The sequence below is a fragment of the Acartia tonsa genome, chromosome 2, assembly GCF_053477335.1.
Source record: "Acartia tonsa isolate MP-2025a chromosome 2, ASM5347733v1, whole genome shotgun sequence".
In the NCBI taxonomy this organism is placed as follows: domain Eukaryota; kingdom Metazoa; phylum Arthropoda; class Copepoda; order Calanoida; family Acartiidae; genus Acartia; species Acartia tonsa.
In genome coordinates, this window is record NC_137261.1 from 15,982,566 (window position 1) to 16,001,890 (window position 19,325).

General features: G+C 31.7%; 1 protein-coding gene across 1 annotated transcript in view; it reads right to left on the reverse strand.

The window, feature by feature from the left end:
• Positions 1 to 18,187: 18,187 nt before the first annotated feature.
• The window catches only part of LOC145305661 (1-phosphatidylinositol 4,5-bisphosphate phosphodiesterase zeta-1-like), a 68,715-nt gene continuing 67,577 nt past the window's right edge, over positions 18,188 to 19,325 (reverse strand). Inside the window, exon 35 of the mRNA XM_080147370.1 lies at positions 18,188 to 18,722. Coding sequence (XP_080003496.1) covers positions 18,623 to 18,722 — 100 coding nt within the window. The 3' untranslated portion in view covers positions 18,188 to 18,622. The remainder of the gene's footprint in view (positions 18,723 to 19,325) is intronic.

A 19,325-nucleotide genomic window follows, 5' to 3' on the forward strand; every position in this document is an offset into this window, starting at 1 on the left:
GACCAACACTAACTATAGAAAAGCTTTGCTTTATATAAAAAGAAACCTCTGGAGACAAAATGCAGGAAATATTTTGAAAACCTACCTAACAAAATCTACCATGAGACTATCAAAGTATCCACTGCTGAAATCTGCTACATACCAAGCCAACCATGTTGAAACAACTATGGCAAGTACCACAGCCACAGAGCCAAGATGATTTTTTGGTTGCGGTGTGCTTTCATTATCAGTGTTGGGTACTTCATCAGCAGATGAGGGCATATTTACTGGAGATATTCTATTGCTTGGTTTTACCACATTTACCAAGTTTAATTTTCTTTGATTTTCTGTAACTTTGAATGATAAGTTCTAATACTACACCAATTAGGTTGAAAGATGCATTCAGATGTCTTTGGGCAAAGTGAAAATTCTCCTTGTATGTTGTTCTTCCAAGTTGATGCAACATGTACAATAACTCCCTTTCATAGCACAATGAATTTTCCATGGCAGTGGTAAGAAATAATGTAAAAGATGACACAGCTACTATTGACAAGTTGATTGGTATAGTCCACACCTCATAATTTAAACTCAATGTCAGAAGTGGACAGATTTCAAACAATAATCTGAACATCTGAACAGCTCTTGGGTAGAGGAATGTCAGCATCGGACAATGAATTGTGCTCGCAACATCAAAGTTTTTAACTACATCTGGTTCAAAGAATTCAATAGGATTTGTATAATTAGTTATATGTCCGTCATCATGTATTTGTGTCACATTATCTTCAACATCTTCCAAGATGAAATTACCAGAGATCAGTGATACATATGATAATGAAGCAAATACCATATGCCAAGCAATGAAAGATTGAACAGCAACTGTAAGAACAGAATACATGGTCTCTGGCATACTGCTGTAATAGCTGTAGGTAAGAGATGAACATGACAAACTTGGTATCATGATTACTGTGTATGCTAACATCCTTAATCCTGCTGGCACTAATGGAATGTTAACTATACTGAACACTAACAGGCAAACTGTAAGAACTACATATCTAAAATCCATTTTAGTTATTTTCTGTTAAAAAATTCTTTCTAAACTAAATCATATTTCTGTGGTGATTTTCAATTTATATGACATTTTATTTTACCTACAGTGTGGACAAAAATTATATATTTGAAATATAAAATATATTTATTTTTTTGTAGTGTGTACAAAAAAATATAATTAGGTGTAAATTAATTCTAATATGAAATAAGCTACTGACAGTTAAAAACTATGATTAGTTTATAAATTGTCTTTGATAAACCCTAAAATAATTTTTACAGAATCAATTTGTTGGAAGTTGTAACATACTGGAAAATAGGCATTTTAGTGAAAACTAGACCTATATATAGTGATTCTAAATAAACTGAATTTTCCAATTTTCATAATAAACCAGAAGGAATACAGAAAAAAATCATTAATGTCCATGTTCTCTGTAAAAAAGTACATCAAATTTGTAAAATGATAGGTACATACATAGTTTCACAAAATGCTTAATGTGAAAAATGTTGTATAAGAAAAATTAGGATAACTCTTCTATTTTGTATAAAAAAAACTTAAAATTCCAATATTAACTTAGAAAAAGGTCTGAGAAAAGTGCCTTAATGAGTCTCAAAGGTGAAAGGCTTTTTGTTTTTATTTGATAAAGAAGTTATTGAAGGTTGAATTTTTTTCATAAAAAAAATTATTACAAATTATAGATAAATTATGAGTTATATCTGTCAATCTAATTAAAGGATTATAGAAATAAATGAGGGGTGGTGATGAACGAACATGAGTGATTTTTAAGGTTATGTTTATTAATTATACAAAAAGAAAAATTGAATATTTGTTTTCAATAAAGGAATTTTAAATAAAATTTTTAGTATAATTGGTAGAATACTTTATAGGCTGAATTAAAATGTTGCTTTCAAGTAAATAAATTAAAAAGAAACCTTAAAGCAGAAAATTCTACCAGAATTAAGCATCATACCCACCCTTTGAAACATTTATACTCTAAAATGCGCCGTTATTTTCAGAGATATTGAAAAACACTTTTTCTAAGTTTAATGTATTATTTTTACAGAGAACAAGGACATATAATCTTTTTTTCTGTATTCCTTCTGGTTGTATCAGTTTATTCTGAATCACCCTGTATGTGAATTAAAGATGATATCAACAGTCTCTTTATTTTTGGAGAAAATAACATACGTGTTTTTATTATTAAAATCTCTTGAGAGGTATAAAAAATATTCTTTTCATATTAATATTGATTTTTTTTGTTTTTTAACCATTATTAAGCTAATGTTTAGAAATATTCATATACTTGACTTTTTAAAATCAAAAAAATCATTAACTAGTTCTTTGTAAAAGGGTAATTGGGATTTAATTGAAGCCTTTTTTTATATATTATCCTTATAATAAAGTAACAGGATGTGTGTTTGTCTATCTGTTTTTCTGTTTGCTAAACAGATCGGGTTCTTCTTAACAGGATAGCTTCTCATAGGTCCTGGGAAGATTTATAACTATTTTGGGTATCGCCACCCTCCCAAGAGAAATCGCCTCTAGAAAAAAATCCCCCCCCCCATTTAATTTTTTTTTAACTTAAATTAAAAATAAGGGGTGGAGCACCTCCCCCCACCCCAAAAAAATTGTTTTACTTTTTCTTTTAAAATCTAAAATAATAAATTGGGTTATCAAATTCGACTCTCCCCTCCTCAAGTATCCCTAGAGTCCTCTAGGGGGCGTAGCCGCTAGTATTATATAAAGGAGTAAGGGAATTTTGTTTGAGCTACTGAATCGATTGGGTTCTCAATTTGAGGTAAACTTCACATATGTCAAGTGATGGTTTTAGGCTATCTTATTTAAAGATTAAAGTACTGGGATTGTTTTCAGCACTTTTCCTAACCCTTCTCTCCCACTTCGAGTACAGAGCCCGTAGATGCTATGGGCGTAGCTGCTATTGTTACATATAAAGGGTGTTAAAATAAAAACCAATCGCTTCACTTTTTTCAATATAAACCTTACAGTTTTGGTCCAAAACTAATAAAAAATAATACAATTCATGCCCAAGCAATGTCAATGAGAAAACAATAATGAATTTTGAATCTACTCACCCTTCCAGCTCCCTAGAGCTTAAGACCTAGTCCTTGCAGAGAAATTTGCCCTACGCCGAAAGTGCATATTTTATTACAAATTTGTCTTTTTAAAAACCAATCGCTCACAATTTGAACCACCATAAGTAATTAAAATCTTGTAGATAGACCCCATAATGTTTGAAGTTTTTGATGGAGCATGTAAAGACCTTTCTTTAGACACCTTAACAAGGTTTCTAACACAATCTTAGCCAATTTGGCATCAAAAAGAAAGACCTGGCAATCATCAAGAACTAGGAATAGACAGAGCCGTCATGCCTCAAAGTTGGATGGGAATGTCATTTTTATGTCAAATTGGCATAGATTGAGTTAGAAACCTTGTTAAGGTGTCTAAAGAAAGGTCTTTACATGCCCCATCAAAAACTATAAACATTAAGGGGTCTATCTACAAGATTTTAATTACTTATTGTGGTTCAAATTGTAAGCGATCGGTTATTTTTTTAACACCCTTTAGGTGTAGTTTTGGATGCATAAAACCTCGATGAGGCGCACGTTTCCTTAACTCGAAGATTAAATCTCAAAAGGACTAAATAAATCACTCTATTTTCTTCTAAAAAATGTGATTATTAAATTATGTAATAACTAGCGGCTACTCCCCTAGAGGTACACTAAATATAAACTATTTTCTTTTTTATTTATGTTAAAAATAGATGTTTACCAAATTTTTTTTGGTTTTAGCTGTTACCAAAAATATCCGCTAGGCGTCATTTCCCTCCCCAAAATGATATACACCTTCCCAGTACCAATGTGAAGCTACACTGTAAAGGAGAACCATATCAGATCAGCGGTTAGCGAAATCCTTCAGCACAAACAGAGAGAGACATCCTGTTACTTTATTTCAAGGATTAATTTATGTAATGGACGATATTTTTTCTTTTTTGATTTATCCCCATTTTTAAAAGCGAAGCTTTTCTATAATTAGGGTCGATCCGTCCGTACGTCCGTCCGTAACGGATAGCTTTTTTCGTTAATTTAGACATGTTAGAATTGTCCTATCGATTTCAAATTTTGCATGGTGATTCCTTTAGTAGTTAGGTACGATTTAGAAAGCGTAGCAACTCTATAATCATTACCAAAATGTCCGTACGTCCATTTTAAACATGTTGATTTTTTTACTTTTTAAATAGTTTTTTTTCGTTAATTTAGGCATGTTAGAATTGTCCTATCGATTTCAAATTTTGCATGTTGATTCCTGTAATAGTTAGGTACGAGTTGGAAAGCGTAGCAACTCTATAATCATTACCAGAATGTCCGTACGTCCATTTTAAACATGTTGATTTTTTTACATTTTTAACAACAAATTTGTATGTGACCTAATTATCTGATTGGTCTGATTTTTGATATACTGATTCCTGGGACAACAAAGTACAATATTATAAGCGAAGCAACTCTATAATCAAGTCCTAAAAATGTAAGTATGTCCATAATCATTATCCTGTATCAAGCAGTTTTTCAACAAATTTACTTACAATTTTGCTTTGACTCTTATACATTCGCATTCTGATTATTCAGTTCTGACATTATACAAGTGTTAATATCCGTTTGTCCTACAATTTCAAAGCTTCGCTTTTATGGATGTTGTCATCCTTGTTTTTATATTTCTTTGTGTATTCTTTCTTACCTTTTTCAATTTTCAATTTTTTGTATTATGTTTTTTTCTTCATAAATCTTTTTTGATTTTGCACAATTCTCACAATTTTTGTATATTTACTGTCTACTGAAGGGGTAACTTTGTGTATCATAATTGGGGAAGTAGATCAATTTATCGGCCATTGTCTGATCCCTTTAGATCCCTGGGGGTATATCAAATATCCTTTGTATTTAGTTTCTTCTTCATTAACACTGAATCAAGACACTTAATGGATTCTACACCAGAGAGAGAGAGAGAGAGAGAGAGAGTGAGAGGGGACATTGGGGTATTTATTACACTAGTCCCCAAAGTTTTATAATAACGGCTTCTTATTTATTTAGAGAATTTTAATTGGTTAGTTCATAAAGTTGAGTGTTCGAACGTTTCAACCACTAATTCTAATTTACAGAAGGGGTAATTTTGTGATTATGATTGTGGATTTACATAAATTTAATGGCCATTGTCTTTTCCCTTTAGATCCCTGATTCTACACAGATGAGACTACAATAGAGGGTTTCAAATAATAAATAATAAAATAAGATGGTTTCCCTGAAAGGTCCTAGCCGAGCACAGAACCCCCCCGGGCCCCCCCCCCCCATTTTTCTATATAAACAGGGAATGAGGAGGGGGGGGGGGGGAGATGGTACGTTTTTTTGTTTGTATATTACTTTATGTGAAGTTTGGTTAGGTTATATAGGGTACTGGATAGCCCTTCAGGGTTAGGCATCGGTAAAAATATATATCCTATTCTACCCCAATTAACTTAATTACAAAAATAAGCGGAAAGGGGGGGGGGAGGTTTTCAGTGCTCGATATCCACTTTGAGGAAAAGCACCGGTAAGAGTTTCCAGTAGGGCTATGATGAATCAGATTTATTTTCGCTGAAATAGTTCCTATCCACCGGATTCGAATGAATACGAGAAAAGTAATTAAAGATAAATTAAAATAAAAAATCTGAACACAATTCCAAAAGTGTATGTTGTCAATTTTATAAAGAATTTAAAAAATTTATACAATTTTTATGCAATTAAAATTATTTAACTAGAAAATTGACCTTAGAATTTGGTGTTGGGCTACTAATTTTTCCAAAATAATATGCTTTGAAAAAAACAGTCTTTGATGCATAATTTGTTAAGACAGCTCAATATTTTTCTGATACAAAACTCACCAAGCCAGTGAAGAAAATGAGATATTGATTATTATTTTTTTAAGTAAAAAAAACACACTGTATTTTTTATTTTTTAAAGTCCAATGTTAATAACACGAAGCTGATAATCTTGACATACCCTGCACTAAAAGCATATGCGTGCAAAACACTTTTTTTTAGCATTTTGCCAAATTTTATTTTTGATTATAAAAAATATTGTTTCTTTTTAAGTTGCTAAAGAGAATAGGAAATTTGATTGCTCTAAAAGATCAATATATTAATCGAGGTATCTCTATAATCAAGTTTTTAAAAGCGTCAGTATGTCCTATTGTTTCAGAGCTTCGCTTTTATGGATGATCAAATAATGATTCCTAGGACAAAACAGTACAATATAATAAGCCAGGATTCTCTTCACTTTTATGGATGTTGTCGTCCTTCTTTTTTTTTTGGAGAAATGACAAAATATGAATAAGAAGGAAGGGAGTGTAAGAGAAACAAACCTTTATAGAACACGCTTTGTGTGCGTTATAATGAAATAAATGTGCGTAGCTGTATTAATTATAACCTGTCTAAAATCTCACATATCACTGCATTTCACAGTAACACCATAATTTAAGCTAACAAGGATGATAACATCAATTAAAGCTGAGCTCTGAAACAGTAGGACAAACGGACATCAACACTTGTATAGTGTCAGAACTGAATATTAATAATCAGAGTGTAAATGTCAAAGGCTAGGTTTTTAGAAAAACTGATAGATACAGGATAATGTTTATGGACATACTTACATTTTTAGAATTTGATCATAGAATTTCTTCGCTTATAATATTTGGTAATGATTATAGAGTTGCTACGATTTCTCAATCGTACCTAACTATTCCAGGAATCACCATGCAAAATTTGAAATCGATAGGACATGCCTAAATTAACGAATAAAGCTATCCGTTCCGGACGTACCGACCCTAATTATAGAAAAGCTTCGCTTTTGACAAGAACCTGCAATTACTAATAATTTTTCAAGCTTGGTCTTAAATAAGGCAGTTAAAATAACCTTACCCAAAAACCAAACTAAAAAATTATAATTGTGTCATTTATAGGTAGAGGATATTCTTTTGAAAAAATAACATTGGTTCGATAACTTACATTAAATGTGGGGTAAATGGAGTTTTTCACTAAAAAATTTATCATTCTAAATTTTTTTTAGAGTTTTGTATGGCATTTCTATTTATCATCTTAAAATTCTTAAAATATGGTCAAGTGCAGTGAGGGAGGGGATAATATGCTGTTTATTACAGTCCCCAAAGTTTTATAATATCGTTTTCTTATTTGCTTGCTTTTCAACTAATTGAGGATTTTGATTGGATGGTTCATTGAGTTGAGTGTTCAAACGTTTATACCACTAATTTAAATCTAAAGAAGGAGTAATTTTGTTTTTCATCATTGGAGATGTAAATCAATTTATCTGTCATTAATTCATTTAGATCTCTAGGTCTGGCAAATCATTACTGAATACTTTGTCCCTGGAGAAATAACAATTTAACAAGGATGACGGACTGATGGACATACAAAGTGAATTATAAAGTAGCTTCGCTACTAAAAATAATGATGTATTACGTCCCACGGCTATTTTAATTATAAATGTTGATTGACATAATCTGTACAAACTGAAATTGTACATTTATCATGTACAGTGCATTAATTCGATAATGGGTAAGAAAATGTCGTTTCTGAAAGTTGTACTCGGTCTTACGCAATATTGGAAGGGTGAAACAAATTTCATAAATCAATTTTCGCGGTAAAATTATACTTAATTTATTTATTTTCTCTATAAGATGAAGGCGATGCATGCAATACTTTTTAATTAGTTAGGTTATAAAGATGCATTTTTCTTAAAAGGCGAAAACTTGCGCCACCTTTTCAATATTGCGTATAACAGCGTACGACTTTGAGAAACGGCATTTTCTAATCCATCATCCTATATGGGGTGTGTCAGAGAAAAATTCATATACAGAAAATCTGCCTGTAATTGACGTGTCTCTGAATTGGTCTATTTTTCAACTTTAAAAATACATTAGATAAAGAAAAGCTTTTTCAAAAATCATTTGCAAAATTCCCAATAAAGACAATTTTATTTTTAGAATAAACATATTCTTTCCTCGATTTTATGGTTTATGATTAAATCGACGACAATGAGAAGTTTCTATTCTGTTGACTAGAGAGAAAGGGGACTATAGTCTCCAAAGTTTTATAATAAAACATTTTCTTATTTTTTGGCTTAACAACTTTGGGGACTTTTAATGTCCTTTGATTGGTTGATTTATTATGTAGAGTGTCCAAATATTGTCTTATCCATTTAGATCTCTGGCTGTTGACGCATATAATTGTATAATCATCGAATTGCCATTGTATTTTAAAATTGTATAAGACATTGCTTTGTATATACTGTACAATGTATATTGTGTACATGCCTATTTTAATGAGAAAAAAATTATTGCCAAAATATCGTAGAATAATAATATTATAGAAAAATCTCATTGTTTCACCGCAAAGTGCCTTGTTGAGAACAGAAACCCACACCCCCGATTAATTTAACAAGGATGACAACATCCACAAAAGCGAAGCTCTGGAACGGTAGGACAAACGAACATTAATACTTGTAGAGTGTCAGTTGTCCTAGGAAACAGTATTCAAAAAATCAGATCAATCGGATAATTTGCTGTTAAGAAAGTTAAAAATCAACATGTTTAAAATGGATTTACGGACATTCTGGTAGCGATTATAGAGTTGCTACGCTGTCTAAATCGTACCTAATTACTACAGGAATCACCATGCAAAGTTTGAAATCGATATGACAATTCTAACATGCCTAAATTTACGAAAAAGCTATCCGTTCCAGACGGACCCTAATTATAGAAAAGCTTTGCTTTTAAGAATAAATTGAAAATAAGGGGGTTTAGTAGTTTTTCGTTTGTTTGTTTGTTGAGATATGAAATATCAACAGAAAAAATCACCAAACCTCTTTAAGACTGTTAATTCTCTTTTTCCTGTTTTGATCCGAGAATGTTGGAAAGTCAAAACTTACAAGGTAAAATGCCCTCCATGATGCTGCTTATTAAAGCTGAATAATACCTTTTTGGTTCTGTTTCCTACGTTTTAATGTTTAAGAAATAAATCTTAAACGTATTTGTGAAACCCGATACAAACCCATATGAAATTGACCTCCAGAGTAAATTGAGAGAGTCGCTAAAAAAATCAGACATGTGACGTCATAAAAATGAGAGATTATCGATCTCTTTTTTAGAGGATTTCTTTCCCACTTCTCCTCTTATCTCCCTCATTTTTATTACCTCACATTGAGCGACTTTCTCCATTCTTGATGTTGAAGGGGTTTTCTGTCTCGTAAGCCAAAACCCGTCACCATTTCTGCATTTTTTTTCAGTGTCTTGCTGATTCAAATTCTAAATTGTACTTCAATGTTATATCTATAGGACTATTTTAACATACCTAAAATACTGAATAGAATTTAGAGCTGTCTATTTCGGAAGTACGGCTCGACTAAATGATCATTAAAGACAATACACAGGTAACCTGTAAATACAACAGGGCATATTGCCGAGAAACAATGATTTTAAAGTATTTTACTTTTAATTTGTTTGGATAAAAAAATAAGTGTTTCAGTTCTTATATTTTTATATATAGTGTATGGATAAAAAATGTTTTCTCACTTCATATGGAATAAATGGGCTGCAAACTCAGGAGAAGTGTATTGCAGGGATCTGGAGGGATAAGACAATGGCCGATAAATTGATGTACGTCCCCAATATGATACACAAAATTACCCCTTTTCTTTATATTATAAATTATGGTTGAAACTTTGAACACTCAAATTAATGAACCAACCAGTCAAAAGTCTCAAAAGTTGTTAAGCCAACGAATAAGTAAATGTTATTATAAAACAATGGGGACTAGTATAATAAACAGCTGAATGTCCTCTCCCTCCCTTGGGTGTGTAGCCATATAACCAACAGACAGACAGGGATGGTGTTTATGAAGAAAAACTATTTTCCATCAAAATGGTTAAAACGACCTATTTTTGAAATTTTGCAAAATTCCCCCCAAAATTCTATTATCTTAAATAGTAAGTTTGTTTTCTGAAGTGAAATATCCAACACAATTTTTACGAGATTCTACGATATTTGTCTTTTCAGTACGGTCAAAAACAGATCTTTTTATCCAGATAGTTTTGGATGTATATTTTACTAATTTTGCTCTCTTTTTGCTAATTAAATTTTCTTTATTCAAATGAAACACCCATTTTACCCATGGAGGTTGGGGACATTGGGTTGTTTACTACACTAGTCCCCAAAGTTTTATATTACCTGTTTCTTATTCGTTGGCTTAACAACTTTAGAAACTTTAAAGGAATTTTAATTAATTGAGTGTCCAAACATTTCAACCACTAATTGTAATCTATAAAAAGGGTAGTTTTGTGTATCATTATTAGGGATGTGCATCAATTAATCGTCATTGTCTTATCCCTTTAGATCCCTGTTTCCCTCTGCAGTAAATTTTTGGGGACTCTTGATGGGTGAACAATACTACAAAAAATACAGTAGCAAAAAAAAATTTATCTTTGCTAATAAATTTTTACTAAAACATTCAGTAGCCTATTTTCAACAAGTTTTATGAAGTGGCAACTTAAATGCTCATACATTTTTGTATTTATTATTATTATTTTTTAGTATATTTGGTTTTTTTAGCCATAAGTTTATTGGCTGCTTTGTATTTGTATTATTGGGGAATTTTGTCAAGTAAATCTAAAGAGATAGAAAGATAGAGAATGTCATGGTTGACTTACAGGATAGAGAGAGAAAGAGAATAAAAGAGTTAGATAGAGAGAGAAAGAGAGAGAGAGAGAGATATAGATAGATAGATAGAGAGAGAGAGAGAGATAGATAGATAGAGAGAGATAGGGATATGAGCTGCAAACACAAATTGTCAAGTAACCAGGAATAAAAATATTCCTTATACAAAGATATGTATTTCTTTTGATTCTTATTTTTTCACATCTATACTGAAACTGATACTATTTGATATAGAGAAACAATTGTTTTTCATTAATAGAATTAGGAAAAAAAATAAAAGTCTCTTCAATAATTAACAGAAATAATAGGCAACAGATTTTAGAGAAAAGTGCAGTTTCCCTCAAATTTTGGTGGTCCAACAATAAGTTTTTAGTGAAAGTTCAATGTACATCAGCAATTATTGTTTTGTTAACAGGAGGTAGTTTCTCATTTTAGGAGTGATCTGCTGGAAAAGTGGCCAACAACAAGCTGCAGTTAACCCTAAAATTTAGATGCCTTTATAGTGGCCTCCGGGGGGGGGGGGGAGGCATTAGTTGGGTCGACCCTCAATGTTTAATTTTAATTTAAAAAATAGTTAAGGGTGCTAAAAATATTTCATAGGACCTTTTTTTTATTTCTCTTAGGAGGGTTATGGTACCCTCCCCCAAAATGGTCATAAACCTTCCCAGTACAGACAGACATATAAGATATATAACGTGTTTATAAGGATAAAATGTTTTTTTTTAATCATTATATTCTTTTCATTTTCAATAAATCTTTATTCCGTGAGATTCTAGCAGACTATAAAATTGATTCTCTACTCGTCAATCTTTCTGTCCATCTTTATGAGTGGAGCTACTCCACAATATTCTTGTTCGTGATTTTTAGTTGGCTACCATTTACCATTACCATTACCTCGTAAAGGCAGGATTCTCCTTCGATTTAAGTGATCATCTAGAGAATCCAGAACATCATCCACTTGTAATAGGATGCGATACTCTAACACACAAGGATATTAGGTTAAGGAACATCCATCAGACAACCAACCCTTCGATTGCACGACCTTTGTCTGAGAAGTCCTAACTGTGCTTGTAGTGAGTTGCGTCTGTTTGTGGGCCAAGGCATTCCCCATACTCTTACTATTTATGTCACGCACCTGACATAACAGCAATAGGAACCATTTTTAACGTCTTTAGTTATGACGCAGTGTCGGCCCGAGATTCGAACCTGTCACCTTTAGTTGGTTATGTCAAATCAAGGATTAATTTAATTAGAATATAGCTGTGTCAGCCTTTATATCTCTTTAAAAATATTTGATCTGTATAATATAAATTCAAATCAGTAATTTAAAAAAAAATGATGCTGATAATATGCAAACTTTGACCACTTTTTATTAAAGCCATTTAGTTGACGTAAACCATTTAATTTGCATATAACAAAATGCTGCCAATTTTGACAAAGTAATAATTTTTAAAAGTAGCTGTTTAACAAAATCAGCCGTGTGACGTCCATCTCTTTTTTTATGTTTTTTTTCCACTTCTCCTCTCATCTCTTTTATTTTTATGACGGCATATGGCTGATTTTTGAGACACTTAGTCCAGCTACTTTTGAAATAAGGGAGGGAGGGGGTTCTGAGTATCTGGCACTTTGAGTAACCCCACCAAAAAAGTAAAACTGCATTACATATATAATTTATTCATTATACAATGTATTTATAGGTTGTAAAATATATTAAATCAATACAAGATACTGTCTTTTTAGATTGATTTTATATTACTTACATGGAAATGCATTTCATAAAGAAAATAAGTGAATCAAAATGAAAATATTATATGATTCTTATATAATAAAGACAGATTTTATTAAGAACTTTAAGATAAATGACTGCATAAAAAGCTTAAAAGAAAGTTTGCACCATAATGTTAGTTCTATACGTTCTTTGAAAAAAATCTGAGAAAAGTCTTATTTTCAAAACATGTAAAATAAAATCATATTTCATGTGAGATTTGGTATCTCTGTATGTAATTCTAAACTTCTGTATGTACTTTGTTCTGTATATTGCCACATACTGAGGCATCCAAAGGGATAAGACAATAGCCGATAAATTGATGTTAATCCCCAATGATAATACACAAAATTCCCCCTTCTATAGATTACAATTTTGGTTGAAACATTTGGACATTCAACTGAATGAACCAACCAATCAGAAGTCCTAATCGTTGTTAAGCTAAAGAATAAGAAAACATTATTATAAGATCTGGATGTAGTGTAATAAAACTGCAATGTCCCCTCCCTCCTTAATAATTGCCCCCTACTACTATTATATATAAGATTAATCTCAATCAAATGACCAATATTGAGTATCCAAGTCAAAACAAAGGAAATTAGACAAATAGTATTTAGATAGATCTTGCGTTGGGTGGGGTTTGGTCAATTGATTAGAAAATTCAGGGAGGAAGGGGACATTGGGCTGTTTATTATTATTAAGGCACCAAAGTTCTATAATAACGTTTTCTTATTCGTTGGCTCAACAACTTTGGAGACTTCAGTAAATTTTGATTAGTTCGTTCATCTAGTTGAGTGCTCAAACGTTTTAACAACTAATTGTAATCTACAGAATGCGTAATTTTGTGGTTCATCATTGGGGATGTACATCAAATTATAGGCAATTGTCTTGTCTCTTCAGATCCATCGGTTAAGTGGGGTTTTGGTCAATTGATTAGAAAAATTAGTGGCTGAGGAATAGTTATTTATCGCATCGTTTTATAGATATTAAAATGACAGATTAAAATCAGCTTTGTTAACCCTGAGGTACCGAATTCCTGGGCTATCAAAACTGTTATTAATTTTATGATTCTTATTTTAATATTCGTGTAAATTGTCTGTAATACGATGCTACAAGAATACTTGATTTTTTACTCATTGATTATTTAATCAGGCCTGTACGTAAAGAAAATCAAACCTGATTTAAAATGAAATTGAAATTTATTATGATTCTGTTCAAATTACAGTACTACTAAAATTCTGAAAACTCCAACATTATTATCAAATAGCGTGCACAGGAATGTGCAAAGGGGATCTGAGCCTTGAGGAGATAAAAATGGGAGAAGTCCAATCGTCCATACACCACTTTACCACGCCCATATTATTTATATATATTTAATAGTTTAAAGATTGTGAAACTAGTTTATTTAGCTGAAAACCAATAACTATTGTATTAAAAGAACATGTAATTTATTTATCTGTGCTAATAGTAAACTGTATAAGTGCTGGATTGTGCTAGGGTGAGGAAGATGAATCTATTCGACTCCAATTTGAATTATAGAGTAACTGCTCAGCTGATGTGGGGATGTTATATAAAACCTAACAAGCAACTGCAGCGGCAATTATCCGTTTTTTTTTGCTACTGAAAAAATATCACTATAAACAACAATGTTTAATGTTTACAGGTATTAGACTTAACATATTAAAATATAAAAGACCTTGCTAAACATTCATTTTATTGACTTATAAGTTAGACCTAAAAGCAATGTCACATATGTTGCGTGGTTACTTATGAGCATAATAGTCAATTTTTAAAGTAAAGATAGCTGTTTTGATTTGCCCAACTTTGCTACTTAGTATTCCGGGACAATTTGCATTAATTCTGTCTCACTTCTAATTTACAAAACTTGTAATTCTGTCCACGGGTTTAGGATTATAGCAGGGATATAACAGAGAATATTATACATAGAATAGTAAGAATCCACGGGTCCAGGATTATAGCAGGGATATAACAGAGAGAATATTATACATAGAATAGTAAGAATCCACAGGTCCAGGATTATAGCAGGGATATAACAGAGAATATTATACATAGAATAGTAAGAATCCACAGGTCTAGGATTATAGCAGGGATATAACAGAGAATATTAAACATAGAATAGTAAGAATCCACGGGTCCAGGATTATAGCAGGGATATAACAGAGAATATTATACATAGAATAGTAAGAATCCACGGGTCCAGGAATACAGCATGGATATAACAGAGAATATTATACATAGAATAGTTAGAATCCACGGGTCCATGATTATAGCAGGGATATAACAGAGAATATTATACACAGAATAATAAGAATCCACGGGTCCAGGATTATAGCAGGGATATAACAGAGAATATTATACATAGAATAGTAAGAATCCACAGGTCCAGGATTATAGCAGGGATATAACAGAGAATATTATACATAGAATAGTAAGAATCCACAGGTCTAGGATTATAGCAGGGATATAACAGAGAATATTAAACATAGAATAGTAAGAATCCACGGGTCCAGGATTATAGCAGGGATATAACAGAGAATATTATACATAGAATAGTAAGAATCCACGGGTCCAGGAATACAGCATGGATATAACAGAGAATATTATACATAGAATAGTTAGAATCCACGGGTCCAGGAATACAGCATGGATATAACAGAGAATATTATACATAGAATAGTTAGAATCCACGGGTCCATGATTATAGCAGGGATATAACAGAGAATATTATACACAGAATAATAAGAATCCACGGGTCCAGGATTATAGCAGGGATATAACAGAGAGAATATTATACATAGAATAGTAAGAATCCACAGGTCCAGGATTATAGCAGGGATATGACAGAGAATATTATACATAGAATAGTAAGAATCCACGGGTCCAGGATTATAGCAGGGATATAACAGAGAATATTATACACAGAATAGTAAGAATCCACGGGTCCAGGATTATAGCAGGGATATAACAGAGAATATTATACACAGAATAGTAAGAATCCACGGGTCCAGGAATACAGCATGGATATAACAGAGAATATTATACATAGAATAGTAAGAATCCACGGGTCCAGGATTATAGCAGGGATATAACAGAGAGAATATTATACATAGAATAGTAAGAATCCACAGGTCCAGGATTATAGCAGGGATATAACAGAGAATATTATACATAGAATAGTAAGAATCCACGGGTCCAGGAATACAGCATGGATATAACAGAGAATATTATACATAGAATAGTTAGAATCCACGGGTCCATGATTATAGCAGGGATATAACAGAGAATATTATACACAGAATAGTAAGAATCCACGGGTCCAGGATTATAGCAGGGATATAACAGAGAATATTATACATAGAATAGTAAGAATCCACAGGTCCAGGATTATAGCAGGGATATAACAGAGAATATTATACATAGAATAGTAAGAATCCACGGGTCCAGGAATACAGCATGGATATAACAGAGAATATTATACATAGAATAGTTAGAATCCACGGGTCCATGATTATAGCAGGGATATAACAGAGAATATTATACACAGAATAGTAAGAATCCACGGGTCCAGGATTATAGCAGGGATATAACAGAGAATATTATACATAGAATAGTAAGAATCCACAGGTCCAGGATTATAGCAGGGATATAACAGAGAATATTATACATAGAATAGTAAGAATCCACGGGTCCAGGAATACAGCATGGATATAACAGAGAATATTATACATAGAATAGTTAGAATCCACGGGTCCAGGATTATAGCAGGGATATAACAGAGAATATTATACACAGAATAGTAAGAATCCACGGGTCCAGGAATATAGCAGGGATATGACAGAGAATATTATACATAGAATAGTAAGAATCCACAGGTCCAGGATTATAGCAGGGATATAACAGAGAATATTATACATAGAATAGTAAGAATCCACAGGTCCAGGATTATAGCAGGGATATAACAGAGAATATTATACACAGAATAGTAAGAATCCACTAGATATTACATAAAAAATTTACCTTAGAACAGTTGATATCCAAAAGTGTATTACTGAAACAAAGAATAATGCAGTAGAATACTAGGCGTCCATAAGTCAGGATGGGAAAACATGAGACAAAGCCTTTAAAATAAAAGAAACATTTATTATTTATATTTATTTTTCATTCAGTACCTCTCTACCTGCTATGGTTCTTTTCCTACATTTTCTATGAGTTATTTTAGTCAAGTGAATTCTAAGATATTCCATTGAATTGTATATTGGGGTATTCTAAGCAAATGTATAATTAGCTCTTTAAATCTTCTACATTCTTTCATTATTAATTTACTTTTCCTTAGAATTATTTATAAGGTTATTAATAATTTCATTTGATATACTTGCAAAGTGACATGACACACTAAGTAATTTATTAAAAAACAAATGCTAAAATTTTAATTAAATTTAATAATCCTAACTTTTTATTATCTTCACTATTATTATTACAGAACTACTTTTTGAAATGATTGCAGTTTGATAAATGCTTTTTGCGACGTCACCGAAACTGTCCCAATTTTGTATAACTTTTGCGGAACAAGTTCCAATTACGTCATATTTTTCTTTCCCGAAAAAGGGAGGGGGGGAAGAAAATCTCTTCAACAGAGATGGGGAAAACCCCTTTTCTCCCATCTCTTTTTTCTTCCCCCCTTCCCTTTTTTTTCTTTCCCCCTTCTCTTTTTCGGGAAAGAAAAATATGACGTAATTGGAACTTGTTCCGCAAAAGTTATACAAAATTGGGACAGTTTCGGTGACGTCGCTTTTTGCATTACAAAGATGAAAAATATTTTAAACTAACTTTGCATTCAGTTTTAAAAGTCTTCTATATTTCTTTTCTGTATTTCTTGTTCTATTTAAATATTTCTTCATGTTTTTGTATTAAAAAATGTAAAAAGCGGTTTATCTAAACAAGAAATATATAAAGAACATTGTATTTCAATACATTTTTCAAAACATTAAACATTTAAGCAAACTAGCGGTTGAGCCCCTAGCATCTAGAGGCTCTGTCTTCAAAGAGATAAGAAAAGGGAAATAAATAGCCCAAAACCACCTTGGGACATATCGAAATCTCAAGCTTCAGACAAACAGTTTCTTTTTTATTTAATATGATATAATCTTTATATGAAAGTAATAGACTGTCTGTCTGTCGTTACCAAAGGATCTCACTAACTGCTGAACCAATATGATCCTCAAAAAGGTCCTGAAAAGGTTTTTAGCTTGTTGGGGAGGGTAGCACCACCTCCCGGGAGATTTATCCCCTAGAAAATGAACTCCCTCCAAGCATTTTTGTTACTTTCTTATTAAACTAATATTGAAAGTAGGTGAGTGGCAACCCCTAAACAAATCCCCCCCCCCCCTCTCATGTGTATATCCATATAGTAGGAAAATAATATTAACAATATTTTCTCAATTAAAACCACTGAAAAGCTATCTTTTATTAAGTTATTGAAATACTACTTGTTATAAAAGTGTATTTCTGAAATAATTTTTTTCCAGCATTGCTTCGAAACTGCTGGATTAGAATCGGTTTATTCATTTGTTTGATTTCTAGAAGACCTAAATTTAGAAAAAAAATTTTTATTATATTTAAAAATTTATTTTTCAAACAAATACAATTAAGAAATAACATTGGAATGATTTCCTGTCAAATAGAATTTATCTAAATCAGAAAAAAATTATGTAGAATAGAATTACATTTTAATTATTTGTGATGATTTTAAGTCAATTTTCACTAGATATGGAAGATGAAATTCTCTAGTTTCTAGTAGCGTAGCCACTCTATTACTTAGATTTCATCTGTTTGTCCTTTAAATGTCAGATTCGGTTACTTAGAATAGTACATATTCTGTGTTTTTGATTATATTTTGATTGTTTAAACGAAAATAAATTAAAATTTTGATCGTTAAAGATGCTTTTCCAGAGAAAATCTGTACTATAAAATTGAAAAAAAAACAAGCTTGTTATTGCTGCACTACTCATGACCAAACTTGTCCTTTTACAATTATCACATCATTTAATCTTTTTCTGAGACAAATCTTCTTTGGATATGAATACAAAAAGATTTGCTGGGGTTAGCCTCTTTCCGGAATAACTCTTCAAAGCAACATTTCTAAAAAAAAGTAAATTAAAATATAAATGTAGGGGGACAAAGTGTCTCAAAAAATCAGCAATGTGACGTCATAAAAATGAGGGATTATCCATATCTTTTTAAAGGATTTTCTTTCCCACTTCTCCTCTCATCTTCCCCTCATTTTCACGATATAATTTTGGTTGATAATTTCCTGGGATCTACAGGGATAAGACAATGGGTGATAAAGTGATGTACATCCTTAATGACAAAATTACCCCTCCTGTATATAACAATTTATGATTAAATCTTTGGACTTTTAATTTAATGAAACAACCAAGTTGTAAAGTCCACGAATAAGAAAACGTTATCATGAAACTATTGTAATAAACAGTCCAATGTTCCCTCCTCCCTGATATTATTATATTATACATAGTAGTTGGTTGTTTGTTTGTGTCCTGTATTTTTTAAGAATTTTTAAAAAAAGTTTAGGTTTTAGGCTATTTTAAAGGTTTAATTCAACTGATATTAGTAGCCCTTAATCCCAACCTTTTTTGCATTCCAATCTATAATACTGTTTATCGTATATTGAGGAATGTCTAGTAAGTGCATCATCTTTTACTAAAACCAATAAAATTTTTAGAA